Raw genomic sequence first — 21,232 nt, 5'->3', positions numbered from 1 at the left:
TACAAATCATTCCGCCATTTTTTGCGAGGGAAACGTGCACATAGTCGCACTCAATACTTGTAATTAAGGGAGCTTTTATCAAAAAACTCTCTGCTTATTAAGGTACAAAAGTGCAGCGAAAGTGCCGCAAAAATAGTATATATCGTATGAAGGTACGTGACTCTCCATTATGCCTGGCCTGACACACACTTGGCCGGTTTTTTTAGAGTTAGCCAGCAGTAAAAGTAAGTCTGTCGTCTTAAGTTGTGAAGTTCGATGCCGACCATTTACTTCCGGTTCAAATTTCAAAAGTTTCATAACACTAAGGCAGGTAACCTACTGATTAGTCCATAATATAGAATAAATTACACATAATATCAACATAGTTGAAGAGGCGTTCATTCAAAATGTACAATATTCGTGTGTTAGCTAGTCGGATCAATGAATGAGTCTGCATCACAGACAAAGCGTCTCGCCCTTTTCGTCATGAATTTGAACAAGCGGGTGCTTTTGTAAATTTGTACCTACAAATTGTAATTCGCAACGAGTGGCGATTTCCTACTTTTCGCACTTGTATCGTAATGTAGGTACTATTACAGTACATATTATGGCGCTACTTTACCGCACTAATAGTGCGATAATTTGCATATTACGTTACCATTTCGAAATATAAATTGCCATATATATGTACTTTACAACGGTGTACGATACATGTGCGAATCATTGACTTGTCGATTTCAAACACTCGTTGCGAATTTCCAATTTTTCGCACTTGTATCGTAACGTACCTACACCTACTATAACAGTAGGTACATGGTGCTACTTTACCGCAGTGCGGTAATTAGCACATTACGTGCCTATGTCGAAAATTTAAAGCCGACCACTGACTAACAGTCCGCCGGACGATATCGGCCGGTCAGTTGTTCGGAACTGTCATATTTTTGTTCGAACTGACAGGCCGATATCGTCCGGCGCGGCGGCCTGTCCTGTAGTCAGTGGCTTAAAGGGCCAATGAAGGTACTGTAAAATGTTGCACGACTTACTTTCGGTCGTGTTTTAATTTATTGCTACTCTTTGCGAATTTCCTACTTTTCGTACATGTTCATATCGTAATGTAGGTACCTAAACTACCTAATAGTTACTTATTACATATTATACCTATATGGATTCATGTAGATATTTAATATAATTTTCCTTTCGTTTACGCTACGGGGACAAAAGATCAATGAAACTAAAGTTTAAATAAAAAAAAAAACATTACAATTAACATAACACTTGCACAGTCTGGGGCCTGGTCTATTAAAATCGCTGCAAACTTAGCTTGGTCTAACTCTAACAATACCTATGCTGATATAATGGAGCCTCGCACTTTAAGAAGACGTCTATATGTAAAGAAATTACAAACACATGTGTGATTAAGAACATTTTAAATAGCGCTGACAGTTTCACTTCTAACGACGACGTGTACATGGCCTCTTTTTTAGGGTTCCGTAGTCGACTAGTTCCGTAGAACCCTTATAGTTTCGCCATGTCAGTCTGTCAGTCCGTGTCTGTCCATCCGCGGCTTTGCTAAGTAATCGTTATAGTGCTAGAAAGCAGAAATTTGGCATGGATATAAATATAATTCAGTATAACGCCGATAAAGTCGTAAAAAAATTGAATTTTTTAGGGTGGCTCCCATACACGAAAAGTCGGGATGCTTTTTTTTCGCTTCAACCCTATAGTGTGGGGTGTCATTCGATAGGCAGGTCTTTCAAAACGAATAAGGGTCTTCAAAAAACATTTTTTGATAAACATAATATCTATCTATTTTCGGAAATAATCGCCCTGAAAGAAAAAAACCGGTTAAGTGCGAGTCAGACTCGCGTACCAAGGGTTCCGTACATTAAGTCCGAGTAGTCCGACTCACGCTTGACTGCACATTTCTAATAGGATTTCCTGTCATCTATAGGTAAAGAACAATTTAGTGTATTTTTTTCAAAAATTTAGACCTAGTAGTTTCAGAGTAGAGGGGGGGGGGGGTGGTAATCTTTTGGCTATTTTCTTAAATAATTTCTAACCTATGTATTTTAAAATTATAAAAAAAATATATTTGAAATTCTGAAGATGAGTTCTTTCATTTGATATATAACACGATATAGTTTGAAAAACTTTATTTTTTAACATTTCTCATTTACCCCCAAAAATGGCCCCCATGTTTAAAATGAATTTGTTTACGTTACATGTCCGTCTTTGGGTCACTAATTTACATATGTGTACCAAATTTCAACTTAATTGATTCAGTACAGACAGACAGACGTCTGTAGACGTCGTGTGTGTGTTGATTTCTTTGTAGTTTTACATGTATGTAAAATGTATAATTATTGGTGCAATAAAGAATATTTACTTACTTACTTACAGACGCACGAGTGATCCTATAAGGGTTTCGTTTTTTCCTTTTGAGGTACGGAACCCTAAAAAGTGGGATCCATGCGTCCAAAAAAATCGTGAGCTTAGTAAAGGCTTTCAAGGAAAACTATTAGTAAACCTGATCGGTTAAACCGTTTTTGAGTTTTTGCAAAAAAAAATATTTTGACGGATGGGTAACTACGAAGCCCTACACTGGGCATGGCTCGACATGCTCTTGGCCGGTTTGTGCTACCTACCGATCTACAGCAAACACACCCTATCCTAACCCTGCTCTTTGTATAAATTTGATTAATGACAGTTTTTAGAACTACATGAAATATGTTGTTAGTTTTTCTTCCGACTGACGTTACTTCAGTAAAACATACATAATAATACATATACGTATATGGACGATAATCGCAGGTAGGTATTAGGAAGTTAGATAGGTATTGTGGAATAGCTTATTTGAAATATGATGCAACAGAAAATAACATAGATCATCAACAAATTAATGGTTCGATAACTGGACGCTAATGTCATTTTAGATTTAGTATTTTAACGATGACGAGTCTAGACGGTGCGTCGCGTTTCCCCGGGGCGCTCTCTTGTATTAAGTTTCGTTCACCCTTGTAGCTGCCACCCCGCTTGGCATAAGCGAGGGTTAATATTCGTTAATTCATTTATATGGACTTTTTGCATTTCAATTTATGCAATAAGTACGTAGATGTGACGATACGAAACCAATGTCCCTTTAAATGGGTGAAATGGGTCATTGGGCCTGTTTCCGGATCCGCCTAGGAAGAAAATCGGGCCAAGTGATAATAACATTCACACGTTGCGTACTAGAATACTGGCAGACTTGATGGTCGATATCCAAGATCCATAGTTATTAATTCGTGGATATAGAGCGTGAAATCAAGCGTTCAGGCAAAACAAGAAGTAAGTATATAGAGGCACAACGTGTTGGCCGTGTGTCAGTCGGTAGTGAGGAGGCAGTGTGCGCGCCAGGGCTCCGCAGCCCCGCACCGCGCACGTGAGCTTACGATAAAGGAATTCCTGTGTGATGTTAGTAAACAAAAAGTGTAGAAATAAAAACTGTGCCGTGTTCCTCCTGTCAGTCTTGCGGTGAACTCCTATCCGGCACCATGTCCCTTCCGGGAGGTTACTTCTTCTCTCAATATGTGGAAAGCTTTTGGGTAAGTGTTTTTGTTACATACTTTAATCGGCTAATTGAAAAATAGTAGTCTATAAGTTACATACATGACTATTAGGTACTTGAAGTGGATAGTTGAGCTTTATTTATAGAGCTTTCAGCAGAAAAAAATCAGTAAGTATATAATCTTGAAACGTTAGGGTAAAGATCAACCGCAAAGTAAACTTTTATCATTTAAATTATAAAATAAATATATTATGAGGAGGGGCTTTACTCTTTATAAAAGTTCGTTCATAAAATCATTAACCTAGTATTTACAGACCCAATTAAAGTCACGAACCTATTGTACTGTAAAGAAATATGGCAATAAGTGGAGAATATACATTATTCAGAAGTCTTTCTTATAGGCATCGTGGAAACACATCAACTTGCGTGTTTTGGGAAAATATTAAATAAAAGTATAAAATAAAGTTTTTGTAGTCATCATTTACAATTATGTACGTATCTTTTATACTGTGGAAGTTGCGCAAATATCCCTTAAAAAATACACTCAAACTATTTGGTAATTATGCCAGTAAGTACGAATACGTCTGCGTTTTATAAAACATTAAGTATTGACATTCGAAATAGATTCGATAGCGTATATATGGACTACATGGACTATGAATGAACTGGTTTGCTAGCCGAGCAGAAATAAAAATGATGACTCCGTGGTATTGAAACCGTATCAATTTTCATGTTGATTCGTACAATTAAGTAAACTTGGCTATTCAACCGTAACAGAGTGTTACGGTCGATGTGTTTACTTAAAGTTTACTACTTCCTGCGCGTGCGTTTTATTAGCTCTGACCTTTGCAAAAACTGCATAGCTGATTAGAAAAAGCTGGATTAGCCTATATTTAATAAGGTGAAACATGTTCGTGTCGTGATGGAATAAAGGCAGGGCTAAGTTGAGCGGTTTCGATATAGTGAGGGCAAATGGCTGAGTAAGTAGTTGTTTGTGATCGAACACATGTATAAGTAGTCCACGCCGGGAGTACCTACAGTTTGCCGTGGAGTAATCGCGGCTCGTCGCCAGTGCTGCTAAGCTCTGCTTGCAGCATTGCCCAACGCATCTCACGTCGTGGATGTCATGCAGTGCTGTGCGTGCGACTAGCTGACCGCGTCGTTGAATATTCAGCATCTGTTCATTCGCGATTTATTAAAATGCAAACGGTCGCTAACTCCACCTGATTCAAGGTTAATTTTTTGCCATAGGTATACGTAATTAGGAACGATTGCTAACGATTACTAACACGATCACTGATGCCCTTCAGTTTACAACTAAAAAGGGGAGGTACCTACTTCTTTTAAGTATGGATGAGTATTTTTAGCAGGTAACGATGAACTATTGGCATCGCTGTTTGATAAAACATTGAACACGATGTATAAACGTGTATGGTGAGCTTGGTACCTAATAGATAAATAATAACTGATTAACGAAACTACAATTAAAGACGATTTAATAGAGCTCAGCGTTATTTATTTAGTTTTAGATACCTACATAATTATGAGTTTAACGAAATGTAATGGAGTTTAACTCATACTTATTCAAATTTTCACCCAACCTAGATTTAGACCTTCATATGCATAGATAGGTACGTTTTAGGTACTTAGGTTCACACCGTGCCAACTTCAGATTATTCGAGTACTAGGTACACCTATAAATTACGGGACTTTATTAACAATTTTTAATATTTGTTACGTTTAACGTGTGTAGATACCGTGTATATATAGATCTTTTACTAAAAAATATTTACAAAGTAGGTACCCGGATAGTCTGTCATCGAATATCAACGGAAATTATGATACCATCGTGTTTTCGAGCCTATGATAACCCTCTAGCTGCGAGTTAAAGCCCATTTGTATGATAATGGATCGCCAAACCGGGCTGGGACCTTCGTCTCACCACTGCCACTGCTGCTAAGAAAAATGGCTTATGTTAATATCAATTTGGAGAGTCGCCGGTCTTTTTATTTCGGCAGGTTATTTTGTTTTGCGAGGGCGACGTGTTTGAAGGACGTTGTTATAGTTGCTCGAGGGCTAAAGATGCTGATATTGTTATTTAAACTATAACACATGTAATTATCTTGTAATTATTCTTGTTTTTAGACAAGATTTCCGTTTTTCATTGGATAATTATAAATACGTCTCTAATTTGTTCATAGGCGGAATCTCGGGGCGGAATATTTAAGTGTAAGAAGCTAAAATTTGTAAGAGGTCGCTTTCTTTTCCTTTCGATTTTTAATTGTTGATTTTTTGTATCTAAGTAATAATTAAGTAGGTAAACGGAAGTTAGTGGTTTGTTGTATTGTTCTGCAGATTATTAAACTATTTATAAATGCAAACAAATCTAAGACATTGCGAAATTTAGCAGTCGTATGGCCGTATGCGTATAGTGTTATAGTGACACATATCTGATGCGCCAGACGACGGACCGGGCGACCTTCGGGAAGCAAAACGAATCCGCCCTCGCTTCGAGTCTGCAGGGGAGTTACGTCTATCTACCTACTTACTAGCTCGTACTATAAAACAAATAGATGCCTTCATCAGGCCTGATTCTTTTCTTATAATAAATACACGGTCAACAAATGTAAGAAACGCTGGTCGTGTTTTTCTACCTTTTTCATTTCTGAGTCGCGCCGTTTGTAAAGCAACAGCCTTATAAATGCTTTTGACCTACCGTGGCCAACCTCTCTCTCTTCCAAGAGAAACCAACCAACCAATTGAAGAAACTTGGCCAACCAATTGAATAAAACTGCATGATCTTTTAAAAACACTTTTTTTAAGCTTTTACAATATAAGTATACAATAACCAGAAAAAGGTTAAAAGTTCAGACAATTAACTAGATACAATAGTTTTAATAAAAAACCTGGTGAAGAGTATTTTACTACTAAAATTGGATTTCCGATTCTTATTTAGCCGCCAAAATCGCCATCCATAATTTCAGTCATCAGGTGGATATCGTTTTATATTCCGAATTTTGAAGTGGTCGATCCGACTTTCGTTTACGAAACCCCCTAATAATTATTATTTTATTAACTAAGGATATACGCTGCTGTCAGTTAAAATTTTCACAATTTTCTGTGGTAAAGGTAAAAAAAATGGGACACTTTTTCTCTTAAAGAATCGAAAGTGCTTGTGTTTTTGAGTAGAAATTACATCAAATTTTCCAAATAGGTACGTAGTAGGTAGGTACCTACTTACAACTTCTTTTATATTGGCTCCGTCATTCGAAATGTGAATGACCGCAGTCTAAAATTAAACAAGTAATGAAATGCACCCATAATCAAATATTTGTCCTTCCTTACCCGAATAACCTGTTTAGATTTTTTAAGGTTTACCTATTAAATACGGTTTGAATAATTTATATCTAAGTATAACCTATAATGATATTTGTCGTTCGTAATAGATCACTATTCACTACAACCTTATAAAACAAAGTCCCCCGCCGTGTCTGTCTGTTTGTGTGTATGTATGTTCGCGATAAACTCAAAAACTACTGAACGGATTTTCATGCGGTTTTCACCGCTCAACAGAGTGACACTTGATGAAGGTTTAGGTGTATAATTTGTTAAGGTTTTGTGTCGGTAATCCGTGCGAAGCCTGGGTGGGTCGCTAGTTTAAAATGGAAAAAAGTGGTGACCTTACTTTAAATGACAGTATCGATCGTCCTAAATCAACCAAGTTTAATTTTCGATTTACGACATTTCGATTCGATTTCGATTTGATAAACACATTCGCAGCTAAGTACCTGTAGGTATACTAAGTGACTAACACACATAAATATCAAAGTCTTCAGCGGGCTGCCATCCTGTCCGAACGATGAAGAGTGCAATCAATTAGAATCGCGTGAACCGAGTGAACTGGCCCAGATACACGCGGAAGAGATACAGTACAGGATCATGTTGTTTGCGCAAGCTTTTCTACGTCTAGCATGTCATGCCTCGTAAGTTAGAATAAATTGATCTCGCGAGAGTGTCACAGCGCCCTAAAGTATAATGCGTAAGAGTGCTTTATTAAGCAGCATTCAGTGTCATACTTTGAATTAGGTTTTTTCTGTTTCGTATGGCAAATATACTTATTTATTATATGTTTTCCGAGCAAAGCTCGGTCTCCCAGATAGCGGTTTACGGTCCCAGATAGCAGTTATTGTCCCAGGTCCCAGATAGCAGTCCCACATACCACATTATATTGTGTAAGTGATAAACTTTTAAGAAAAATATCTGGGAGAACGAGCTTTGCTCGGAAAACATATAAAAACCTAAAAATGCGCGTTTTTCCACAGATAACAACTTAGCTAGATCGATTTTTCGCCCCCGCGAAAACCCCCATATAGCAAATTTCCTCGAAATCGTTAGAGCCGTTTCCGAGATCCTCGAAATATATATACATATAAATATATAAATAAATAGATATACAAGAATTGCACGTTTAAAGGTATAAGATACGTATTACCTCAAGCCAATGGGCTCTACATCGGATCCCTTTGTTTGACATAATCAAAGAGTATAATAATATATGTTGGACATAATTATTGAAAGTCATAATGTAATGATTTTCAGATTATCATTGGTGTTCTAAGAATGTTAAAGTGACGCTCTTTAAAGCATATTGTCAGACCATTTACACCTGCAGCCTGTGGGTTAACTACACGCAGAAGGCGCTCAGTACGGTTACCATCAGTTTGTCACTGACATAAACGCCGTCGAGAACGTAATTTACTTTCTATACATCTCGCTCGCACTCGCATATTAGTGCAAACGGGATGTATAGAAAGTAAATTACGTTCTCGACGGCGTTTATGTCAGTGACAAACTGATGGTAACCGTACAGGGCCCTTAGAGTCCAATACAACAATGGTTTTAGGAGGCTGTTGGGGTTGCCGCGATTTTGTAGTGCATCGCAGATGTTTACTGATGCTCACACGGACAGCTTTGCCGCTATTTTGCGCAAAAGAGTGGCATCCTTAGTGAAGAGGTTGAGTGGCAGCCCAAACAGCATACTAAACACCATTGCAGATAGATGGCAGGGGCGCTTCCAGGAGCACTGGAACCGTTTGCATTGCTCACTATAGGTTATGTATGATTGTGTTTTGACTGTGATAATATGACTGTGTGTATTATTTGTACTAACGCTAGCTCTAAGTTATTTTTTGTTACTAACAACTATGGACATATGTTTCCGAAATAAATTATTTGAATTTGAATATATAGATTAAGAATAATAGATTTATGACTTAAAAAACTTTATGGGAAATAATAGAGACCGACTCGTATAAACCTATAATATACCTACATAAGTATAATTACATATACGAGGATGACGGAAGTTCAGTAATGATCTAGTTCTAGAGATTCTTGAATTTTGCAGTAGGCATTTATCGATTCTCTCTGGATACTCTCAGGTCTGAACTAGAGGTATTTTTAAAGATAAAGTCGCATATGACGAAAGAACTCCGAGGTGAGCAGTCTCTTATCTAGAACATATTTGTCGTAGAATCATGAATCCTGCCCTTCAGCATAAAACGTACCGTAGACTCCGCATTATGAAGCGTTTACAAAGAGCACGAGGTCACCACACATAGGTGCAATTTTACTTATAAAATGCTACGATTTGAGCACAACCAAGTTTTATTTTACACTATTTTATACTACCTAGTTATAACCCGACCCGCCCCGGCTTCCTACGGGTAGTAAAGTTTTTCCGACATCATTAGCAAACATCATCATATTTCAACCAATTTACACAAATTATACATCTAAGCCCTCCTCATGAAATCCATTCAGTAGGTAGTTTTTGAGTTTATTGCGAACATACATAGGTACATACATACAGACAGACAGTCGCGGCGGGTGACTTTGTTTTATAAGGTGTAGTGATACTGTTAACCCCGCCACGGCAGGACTGTACCAAGGAGGTAGGACAGAAACATGCCAGTCGACGTGAAACTGTTGGTCAGCGTCGTCAGGATCCCCCTTACTGACGAGTCGCTGCAAATATAAGATGTTTATGTTGAAATGTCTGCTAGAATATTATTCATTATGACAAAAAGGTGCTCATAAACACTTTACACCCCCAAAGCTACATTTTTGTTAATATTTTCCATTTACATGAGCACTGGTCGTAATTGTGGGCGCACATGAAATAAGCGGTCCCGCTCCCATACAAAATTTGTACGGGAGCGCATATTATGTGTGGTGACCTCGATAGTCTTAATAACTATGTGCTCCGTCTAGTAGGTAGCTGAGGTGGTCTGTGGCACTGATACTTGCTGCGATGTTTAATGTTTACTATAATTAAATATCGAGCCGGTACCTATCATACATTTAGTACCTACCTATGCATCTACCAAAAGGCAGAATAGATACCTACGTGTTTTATTAATTAAAAAAAAATAGTATGGCTATGGCTACCATCGGGTGACATGGCCCATGAGTAATGCTTATAAAAGTCGTTAGGGAGGTAAGCGCTTTTAGTTAAAAAAAGCTAACAGCGAACTTGCTGGCTCACGCAACGTGGGATCCGTCGATGTTTCATTAGTGAAAAGGTATTTATTTATTTAAGTAATATCTATAAGCACGACTTTATTGGCAGACAATAATCTGGGTGGCCGGCTAGTTCGCCTGCTGATATGATATGAGTACACAAGCTGCTAAATACTCTAAATAGCTTTATAGAATTGATATCCCAAATTCTCAAGATAAGATGACGTGAAGCAGAGTCAAGTCAAGTTGTAATAGTTTGCCAATCATTGATCATAGTTCCGTAATCTTAAATTGGTGTATAGGCTTGCATTATGCTTATTTGCATGTAATTAAAGAAATGAAGTAAACCGTACGAATGAAAGGACAGAACCCTAACGTCCCTAACTGAATTAAGTGGCGGACCAGATGTCGCGTGTTCGCGGGACATCCTTTACCACTTCCCGTGTCCTGGCGTGTCACGAAGGTCAAATCTTTAATAAAACATCTTTTTGTCTTCTTTCTTATGCCGCTGCGCCCTACTTGGTCGCTAAGCAGGTGTGACTTAATTTATTTTGCCCAGAGTGTGCAAAAGAACAATCAATATCGTGTTACTTCTGGGCCTCGAGATGTGTGGGGAAGTGGCTAAAATTAACTTTCATATTACGCTTTGAAGAGGCAAAAATTGGTCCAAACAGGTACTTATTGGTATTTTGGGTGTATAACGGTTAGAGTCAGACCAAGCTAAGTTGGCATCGATTTTGATAGCCCAGACTGTGCAAGTGTTATTTAAACGTCAAACTTCTATGAAATTATGTTTGTGGCAGGTTTACGGCTGGAGGTCCGTTGCAAGAAATTCAACTAGTCATGATCCCCACCTTACGCATAAAGTACTAGAGTCAGACCAAGAAAAACCTGCAGCGGATTTGATAGCCCACGCAGTGCAAATGTTATTTTAAACGTCAAACTTATATGAAATTATGACGTATAAATAACACTTGCACTGCGTGGGCTATCAAATCCGCTGCAGACTTTTTTTGGTCCGACTCTAACCACTGTCGAAACAGCAGCGACATAGGGACACAACAGTTACCTATAACTATAGGTATACCTAACAACCTTTTTGACATGACACCTGTCATACCTGGTCAGTTTCTACATGGTTTCTACTGCCTAAAATATCTGTGGAATAACCTGCTTTAGTCACTTCTGCTTGTTACTGTGTGATGTGTAAGTAATTAGGTGTGCAGCAAGCAAGTAATGTAATGTAAGTAGTATAAGGTAAGTACCCCTATTAACGAGGCCATTAAAATCGGCACTGATTACCGCGGTAAGTACAAAAAGGCGTTTTATAAGAAAGCCTATTGACTTTTTTTAAATTGAAGTACACACAAATAAAGCCTTCTCTATTGACTGTCGAATAAGTATAGCACTAGTAAAGAAACACTAAGTAAACCATTCGAAAATCGTAAACTAACTCATCGGGGGCGCAGGATTTGAATGCTCCATACTAACGCGCAACACCTCAAGTAAGCAAACGCGTATTTTATGTAGTGATTTTCATAGTAATGGTGAATATTATAGAAAGACTAAAACTTTATATCAATTCTTAATTATGATATTTATGGTTTCCTAATCCTCAATTTGTAAATATTTGCTTGCCAATAGTAAAAAAACAGGAAATTAAAAACCTCGGTGTTGGGTTCCATTTTTTGGTGTGGTTCCTAATTTCGAGGTATACCTCGGTAATAGCGTAAACGGTATTTTAAGTTCGAAGGGTTATATATTCATATGTAAATTCATATTTCCTTAACTCTTGATGTTATTGAAATATTTAACTATCTATAAAGCTAAAGAGCTATTAACGTGGTATGAAATCTATTCAAGATCTCTTAATTTTGACTACAGTTTTAAGCACTTAACTGGAGGTTTCCTTAGAAACCATTATATGAGAATCTTGTTTTAATATTGATATAAAAACAAAAGCATGGCTGTCAAGTCTGTTTTATACAATGTTTCGTAATATTTAATATCTTCCATTTTGATAGTGTTCAAAATATACGCGATCTTTATATATTTTTATTACTCGTAAATGAGGTTTACAATAATGTGAATTAAACCGTTTAGCGATGGTTACAAAAGACATCACTCGGTAATAAGATGTATGGGTACCCAATACCGACCCACCTACACCTTTTGTAGGAAATAAATAGGTTCATAATATAATTATTATAAAACCTATTGTATTATTTTAATTAGAACATATAATACACCAACATACAATCGCAATCCAACGCGGCAACGCAGCGAGCGTGATGGGCCTTTGCGTCGGGGGCAGCCCGGGACGGGTTTCAGTAGATTGTTTATTTTATACATATTTAGTTTATATTTATATTCAAGTTTAGTTTTTAATTAATTTAAAATTATGTTTGGATTATGTGTTATTACTTATTAATAAAAGATGCAGTACATCCAATATTCATTTATTTTAATATTTGATTTCACACATACCTTGTATCATTGGATCAATTTGATGTTGATGGGCATTTATTTGTGTGATGAACACAGATAGGTACCTATTTGTTCCTTAGTCATGGGTCTTTTCTATGTAGGTATATAAGTATGCCCAGCAGTGGGACGTAAGTATATATATAGGCTGAATTATTATTTTTATTGTATAAATTTGTATTTATCTATATAAGTATGTATATCGTCGCCTAGTATCCATAGTAGAAGCTTTGCATAGTTTGGGGCCATGTCGATCTGTGTAAGATGTCCCCTTATATTTATTTATTTATGTTGTTTTATGTAGATACTTGTATACAGCATGTATTTTTATACGACCACATATATATTATTATCTAAGTGTAGTTAGTAAGTGTAAGTAGACTCAAAGGAATTCACTTTCATGATTATGTTTTACTAAAAATCCTCTTATTTTTCCTTATAGAAAAAAACCTAAAAAAATTTAATTGAATCTTATTATGATTGGAAATCTGATTAAATATAATACCTACTATTTATTTAACTACTACTGTCAAATAAATATAAGTAGGTAGGTATATAAAGAAGGAACTAAAAATGCGATGAGTTTATCTACCCTCGTAAAAAGGAACCCTTATCCGCGGTATTTGGGTAGCAAAGATCAATTACCACGGTAATAGGCGATTTCGACGTTTTAGGTTTAATAATTATTTTTTCCTATATAACTGGCCAAACAAGTCCAAAAATGAATGAAATATAAAATTCGATGTACAAACTATCATAAAAAAATATGTCTTTGTTCATACAGAGCCAACTTATGTTTCATTTTTGGCTGTCTTTGTAAAAGTTGCTTAACCCCCTCGTTAATAGGAGTACTTACCTTACATGAAAACAAAGAAAACACGTCTCAATCAACAACTTTTTATCCAATGTCAAATGTTTGCAAAGGTTGTTATTTATCGAAGAAAAGATTTATAAAAATGAACTACAAAAACATTACCCAGACAGTAAATAAACCGTGACGAAATCTTGGTGGCACCTTCATACTTGTATTTAACGACTCTAGAGATTAGCGATAATATAGAGTACTTTGCACTTGATGATAAACATGTTAAGTACCTACTCCTACTTCTTTCTTTTCACCCACCCACCCTTATAACATAAGTGTTGTATTCATCAAACATTAACATTTATGTTAGTGTCTGTTCGGAAAGAGATGAGTCGTGGAATGTATGGGGCCCAATACATTCCACGACTCTTCTCTTTCCGAACAGACTCTAACATAGATATAATAAATAAGTAAGCATATACTTAGTTATTTGTCTATGGTTTTAGTTATCCCATTTGCATACCAATATAAATTAGGTTAAGCATGTATTTATAAATCTACCACGTTATGTATTAACTCTTGAGACCTTGTTTAATGTAATATAAAGCTAATAAGAGTAATAACCCCTATTCACTTTGTAACTTCAACTTAAAACGGGAAATTAAACAGAGAGAATTCGAAAAAACAAATTGACATGGATGATATCCCGTTTTAATCTAATTTTACATTAAATATCCCCCATACGAACATAGTTTACAAACAAACTTTTAAGAAAAATGTAGGTTTTTTTATTCAGACTAATATTTAGTCCGTTTTTTTTTCACATTAGAATTTTGTAAACCTGTTCAACTGAAAAGCAGTGGTAACTTTTTTCCTCTAAAATTAAATCTTAGTAACTCATTGCATTAGTTATGCAATGAATTATAGGTAGAGTCGTTTACTTATTATTGTACCGCGATATTAGATATCATAGGAACCCTAGCATTTCGGAAGAAAAAATTAATTACCACTACTTTTGAGGTTTAAAAAAATCTAATCTTAAAAAAGACGGGGTATAATCCTGTAATTTATTGTAAATTTCAACGTCTATTCCTAACAGTTCAAACATGTTTCCGTCTGTGGTATCATCCCTCGAACATTACTTATCTAAATTACACTGTTTTCTTTTGTAATTAGTATGTGGAGATATATTTTATCAATTAATACGTTGAATTTAAATGAACGTCTCCACCGAGCTGTTAATGTGAGTCTTGGTTTTTTTACGAGGTTTTTGACCTAGACCACAACGACGTTCAAACAGGAACCCGATAAAAATGTCCATAAATATTATCGTTATCAATAATATGTAGTAGGTATGTTCACCAGAGATAACCCTGTCCTAACCGTAACGTTTAAATCACAAAATAGGGTTAACGCGATTGGAGTTAAACAGACAAAGCTTCTACAAATTTTTACAGTTAATATTGATACGCAACGTAAAATGGTAAATACGTAAAGTCTTCTGTCAATTTCACCAGTCAGATCGACCTCTTGAACCGATTTCAGAGCCTGTTAAATAAATAATGATACTTATAGTATATTACGCTCGTAGCTGTAGCGTACTTTCTAACCGACTATGGCAACGCAAAAGGAGGGTTATGATTTTGACCGGTATATATGTATGTCGGTATGTATGTATGTATGTATGTTCATTTGTTCCCTCATAACTTCTAAAGTACTCATTATAATTTTACAAACGAAGTGTCATTCGAATCGTCTTAATTATTGAAGTGAAAACTTCTTTAGCGGCGCTGAGCACTTTTTGTGATGGGGAAAAAAATGTTGAATTCGCGAGAGCGTAAGACGGAAGACGTCACGTCACTTTTTTGATGCCATCTAGTGAGTTTCCCTCAAACTGGTACTAATATAACTCTAGTACTCACAGTGATGTGCTTGGGCATTTTCACTTAACTGTGCACCTTTAACGGCCGGTTAGCAATCGTTACAAAACTGACGGTCAATGTCAAATCCCATATATTTTGTCAGGAATGTAACGGTTAGACGGGTTAGACGTTACTGAAACACGACTTAAGTCGCGCTTTAAAGTAAAAGTTAAATGAAAATGCCCGCTTAGGGTTTTCAAGTAATGCGACGAAATAACGGTAGATGGCGTTAACCTCAATTATACATAGTGCTGCAGACATTTTGCACTAGATGGCGCTGTTATTAATATTTTGAGTTACAATGTCATTGAGTTTTCACTTCTGCCGGCACTCCCGGAGTGCAACCCGTTGTTTTTTTTAACGTACCTAACCACAACAACGCGTATTTTCGCCGCCGCGCCGCCGCGCTGCAGTTGCATGCAATGCGACTATACATTAATACAAGGCCACATAGCTATGAATAAGCTCGAAGCATAACTTATTGCTTTTATCAGCGGTCGGAGTGCATTCAATTGGATGCATTAATTCGTATGATAGGGTCGCGCGTCCTTGAGGAACCATTTACTGAAACTGGAGCACCGAGATAGACACTGGAGATGTTTGATTACTTACTACATATCTTATCTTTTACGCACGTGTTGCGTGTCCGACTATTTGTTGGAGTTTAACCGTAACCCTAAGTTCCTGTGCGGCATGTTTTAGGTAGCACATATTGTCAATGTCGATCTATCCTACCCGCGAGCTTTACGAGTAGGTACAACTTTAAAGAAATTATTATGATTCAAAGTTAAAGGTCCTATTTTCAACGGTTTAAACAGTTGTGATTGATGTCTGTTAGTAGGTAGGTATGTCACACAAAAAACTTCAGATTTCCTCTATAATCCTTCAGAGATAGTTCATGTTTAGCAAATGTATTAATAGTGTAATTTAATAATTAATTATGCAATGTAATTATTGCAACGTATGGATCTTGTTATCCGAAATAAATACCCATATGTATTAAATAAATAATATACATATATATATACAGTAATTATGAATGACTAACATTCGTTATTTAGTAAATAGTTAATTATCTAGGAGTCTTAAAAGGCGATATAAGTAAAACTGAAATTGTGTCTAACATACTATGTCTCGTTACAAGACCCAGCCAAGGCTTGTTTATAAATGTTCCGTATCTAAATCCTAGACCTACTAATAAATGGGCCAGAGAATAATTGCTGTATTCCAATTAAGAAAATAAATTGCCTGCAGATTGGCGAGCGGTTAGCTACAACTATTATTGCTTTTAATGTTCTGCTTAACCTGAAAACAATTAAGGTTGTTATAATCCTATTTGTATTTGAGTATGTTGGCTTCATACAGGTTACTATTAAAGCTTCGGTGCAGCTCAGTATTGTAGGTAGAGTTCACGCGCGAAGAGAGACTTAGATCTATTAAACACTAGCGATCCGCCCCGGCTTCGCACGGGTTACACAAAACCTAATTATACCTTCCTCAAGAATCACGGTACTCTATTGTAAGGTGAAAACCGCATGAAAATCCGTATTAGGTAGTAAGTAGTTTTTGAGTTTATCGCGAACATACAGGGTGGAAAGGCACGACGATCCTTCCCGGAAGTATTAGGTCGTTTAAGTGATACAGAGACGATTGGTAATGGTAAGAATCGTTAATTGAGTAAAAAATAAAAATAGCAAATTTACTACTTTTTAACTGTGGTGACAACCCTATAGCATGTGCACATCACGGCTATAGATTAAGGATCTCCATCGGGAAAGCTCGGGACTTTACACTTTTTTCCGATCGTTGACAGAATCGCAATGATGTATGAATGTCGCATAAATGTCAAATAAATCAAATGAATGCAAAAATATTATAAACAATTTTATTACTTTCTTAGATAATTATTTTTTGCCAATATTTAACACTATCTTCTCTTCACATACGGTGTTCAAATGTACCTCCGTGTCTTACAAGGCCGCCGCAGCCCGTGCCCGAGTATGTCGATGCACATGCGATAGTGTATGCTCTTCTTCATTTTTCCTCCGCAGAAAGCACCAATTAGCCTTTGTCTCATTTCGTCCGCAGTTTCACATTCCGTTTGGTACACCATATCTTTTACACAGCCCCACAAATTTAAATAGCCACGAGCATCTAACAACGGCATTTTTATTTGAAAAATATGACATTAAATAAGTAAAGTTCAATGAAAATTTAATTTCAAACTGATGTTTGTTTGACGTCTGATGACGTCTTGTCTATTTCCTACCACGCAAGAAGGTTTGTTAGTTTGGTATTGAAGAGTATTTATTCTTGATTTATTCTAATGTTCTGTTTTGCATGTACCTACATTTGGTGCATCAAACACAACCTACTTATAATAAAAAAAATTTTTTTTATTATTTTAGATAGTTTCTATTTATTCGAAAATAATTTTGTGAAACGTGTTAAGAAACTAAAACCTTTTTATCAGTCAAGGAAACCAGAGATATTTATAAGACGATTGCGTACTTTTGAGTGGTTGTCAATGTCACCATTTGAACTGTCGTTGTAAACAATGTTGTGGTTAGTATTATTAATATTAAGGAAGAACATAACTACTTCATTCAAGTATTGAACAAGTGGAACCACTAAGAAATCGAAAATCCTGCAACGATTCTTACCGTGTTGTAAGCAGACCTAAAAATGGTTAGATGGCAACAAATTAGCATAATTTCCTGTCGTATACTGATTGTTTACAAGGAAGTTCATTGACACTGTCACCTGTTAGGGTTAGAACAAAGTAGTTTTTTGCATGGATGTTTAAAAGGCCATAATTTATAAACGGTTGCCCATATTAACATAGTTTCTATGGAGAAAATATAGAGCTTAGGCTAAACTATCTCCCATTTCCGGAAAGGATCGTCGTGCCTTTCCACCCTGTATACAGACAGACGTGACGGCGGACTTTATTTAATAAGGTGTAGTGATTATGCCTTTTTTCATTGCTTCTTTTATTTTAATCAACTTAAAAAAATCGATACGCGTGGATCATTTATGTATGTATGAATGTTAAGTAAATTTGTAACGGTAACGTAAAATCCCGTTATCCATCGAAAACATGGAATGTGCGAGTGTCAAAAATGTACATGGCTAACGGTATACAACTATATAAAGTGCATTGCCCTCAATTTTCGCAAGTTCGTAATATCAGGCCCTATGGCAGGGAAACGCAAATGGTATACCATCAGTGAGAACAAGATTAGATGCGATTTTATTAGCATAAACATCAGGCCTATTATGGATGGTTTTATTTAAACACGTGATAAAACTAGTAGTTCGCCCCGAACTGAGAAATCGCGGTTTGCCAAAAACTATAGAGCGATTGAATTTGTTGCACCTGGCCGCGTAGCCAAGATGCCAATCGCTTACGCTCCGTAGCGATCGAAACGCAACTGTCACTACCGTAAAACGGGGTGAAAAGATACGATTTTCAACTTCAAGGACGATTTTCGCCAATAATCCAAATGATAAAAGTAATAATTTTGATATCATATTTTGAGTCTTGGTTAGTTCTTCAATTGCATTTGTGAAATAAATTTTTACCTACCTAATTCAGAGAAAATCAAAGAAAACTACCTGTTTTCTCCATATCCTTAAAACGGGGTCGATAGACACGAGAAAGGGATGAATAGAAATATTAAGTTTTAGCTGTCATAGGCATCAAATCTGGTCATTATTATGTGGATACTCTATTGGCAAATGGTATATATATCTGTTAAACAGCTAGTTAACACAAAATAATTTTTTCGTGTCTTTTAACCCCCAAGGCGTGTCTTTACACCCCTTTGTTGTATCTAATCACCCCCTATGGCGTAACTGTTCACCCCATATGCGTGTCCACTGACCCCTTTATCACGTAAATTTGCTTGTTATTGGTTTTTTGCAAAAAAAAAATGCTTTATTATAGAGAAAATTAGAGATATTATTTATTATTTAGGTACTACAGATACTATATTACCAGGTTAGCTAACTTTTACTTAGTTAATGTCAAAACATTTACCGCTAGAACTAAGTTCAGACAGGCTTCATTTCTTACCTTGGCGAGACCTTACTTTAGTCAAAAAAATCTAACTTTTAGGCAGTTTGATTAAGTTCTTTTGGTATCAATGTAGAGAATAAATAGTCTACTTAATACGCATTCCAAAAAATCTAATTTTAGAGAAGTACGTTTTTAAATATAACAACTTGAAAGAAAAAGTTCAAAATTTCTCTATTCACCCCGCGATTTCTGTTCACCCCGTTTTACGGTATCGCACTAATATGGAAGAGTGATAGAGAGACATAAAGCTTTTCGTTGTCGAAGCGATAGCGATTGTAACCTTGCTAGCAGACTGGTCGGCAATCGATCGAAAATCGCGTGCTATTTATTGCAAGGTCTGTGGAGCCCGCAACTGATAGATTTAAGTCACCATAGAGCAGGGGCGTATTTTGAAATTTGGCGCCCCGGGCCAATACGTTTCGCCGCCCCAGAAGTCAAGGAAGAAAAACAAAATGCAATCCGCCAGGGTCGGCATATGCCGCCCCCGGGAGTTGGCGCCCGGATGGCCCTAGGGTAAATACGCCCCTGCCATAGAGATTAAAATAGACTGTATCTGTGGTAAGCTGAAATGCTAATCGAACGAGCGAGCGAAGCGAACGAAGTTCTTACATTCGACTTGGGACACGCGGCTGGCTAGGCGCACGTCCCGGCATTTCGATGTTTTTAAGCTGAACTATCAGAGGATAGTTTGATACTCAAGAACTTAAGTAAATTTGTTCTAATTTAAATTAAATTGGGTAAACGTGTAGTTGAGGGCATTATATTTTAGTCATTAAATTATGAGCAGGCTCGATCAAGGGGTTATTGAGCTAGAAGAGCTTAGAAGGCTAAAAAACTATATGTGAGGGTCTTGCTATTCTGGTCATCTTTTTGCAAGAAAGTATGGTCGAGTTTGGTATCAAATGAAAGTGCTCGGCTTGCACTTTTATAATATCGTTTTTAAATTTACCATTTTGAAATAATTAGCATGATAAAAAGAAACATAATATAGGTATTTGACATTTGACAGGACATATTTCGGCTTACCACAGATACAGGGCTAAAGGTTAAGGTTAAGGGCTCCACAGACCTTGTAAGATATCCACGCGATTTTTGATCCATTGCCGCCTATAGTGGGACATAAAATAGTAGAAATTAAATAAAATGGAACTCTAAAATTTCCATACAAGTAAGCAAGCAGTACAAGTTTCTCGGTCAAACAAGTAAGTAGAAAATTATTTTTTTGATTGTATGTATTTGTATATGTAAATTTATTATTTTCTTTCTTTCCGTTTTTGTCAAAACCCAGTTCTGATGATGGGATCCATGAGGAATCGAGGGAACTCCTCAAATCTTTAAGGTATACATATAGTGATTTATGTGTTTTATCAACAAATCAAGCATATACATTCAAAAAAGTGACATTTGATGAAGTGGAACTGCTGATGATGATCAGAACGGAACTCTTCAACGAAGCATAGTTCACGTTTGGCGTGTTGTCCTCTTCGTTATGTTTGTTAAGCAAGTTAAGTTTTAAGCCACATTATTGTCAAGCTCGAGTTCTGATGATGGGATCCACGAGGAATCGAGGGAACTCCTCAAATCTTATAGGCATGCGAATCGAGATCTTTGTATTTTCATCAGAAAATCAAGCATTTTCATTAAAAACTGTCACATTTGATGAAGTGGAACTGCTGATGATGACCAGAACGGAACTCTTCAACGACATATAGTTCACGTTTGGCGATTTGTCCTCTTCGTTATGTTTGTTAAGGAAGTTAAGTTTTTAAGCCACATTTTTGTCAAGCTCGAGGTCTGATGATGGTATCCATGAGGAATCGAGGGAACTCCTCAAATCTTAAAGGCATGCGTATAGAGATGTGTGTATTGTCATCAGAAAATCAAGAATTTAC

General features: G+C 36.5%; 2 protein-coding genes across 2 annotated transcripts in view; one reads left to right on the top strand and one right to left on the bottom strand.

Moving 5' to 3' along the window:
- Nucleotides 1-21,232, bottom strand: part of LOC134796104 (uncharacterized) — a 349,320-nt gene that overhangs the window by 88,215 nt on the left and 239,873 nt on the right. The gene's annotated exons all lie outside the window — the stretch shown is intronic.
- The window catches only part of LOC134795294 (ecdysone 20-monooxygenase), a 55,164-nt gene continuing 37,050 nt past the window's right edge, over nucleotides 3,119-21,232 (top strand). Inside the window, exon 1 of the mRNA XM_063767102.1 lies at nucleotides 3,119-3,563. Coding sequence (XP_063623172.1) covers nucleotides 3,513-3,563 — 51 coding nt within the window. The 5' untranslated portion in view covers nucleotides 3,119-3,512. The remainder of the gene's footprint in view (nucleotides 3,564-21,232) is intronic.

Source organism: Cydia splendana, chromosome 1 (assembly GCF_910591565.1).
Source record: "Cydia splendana chromosome 1, ilCydSple1.2, whole genome shotgun sequence".
In the NCBI taxonomy this organism is placed as follows: domain Eukaryota; kingdom Metazoa; phylum Arthropoda; class Insecta; order Lepidoptera; family Tortricidae; genus Cydia; species Cydia splendana.
This window is presented reverse-complemented; position numbering and strand designations above follow the sequence as displayed.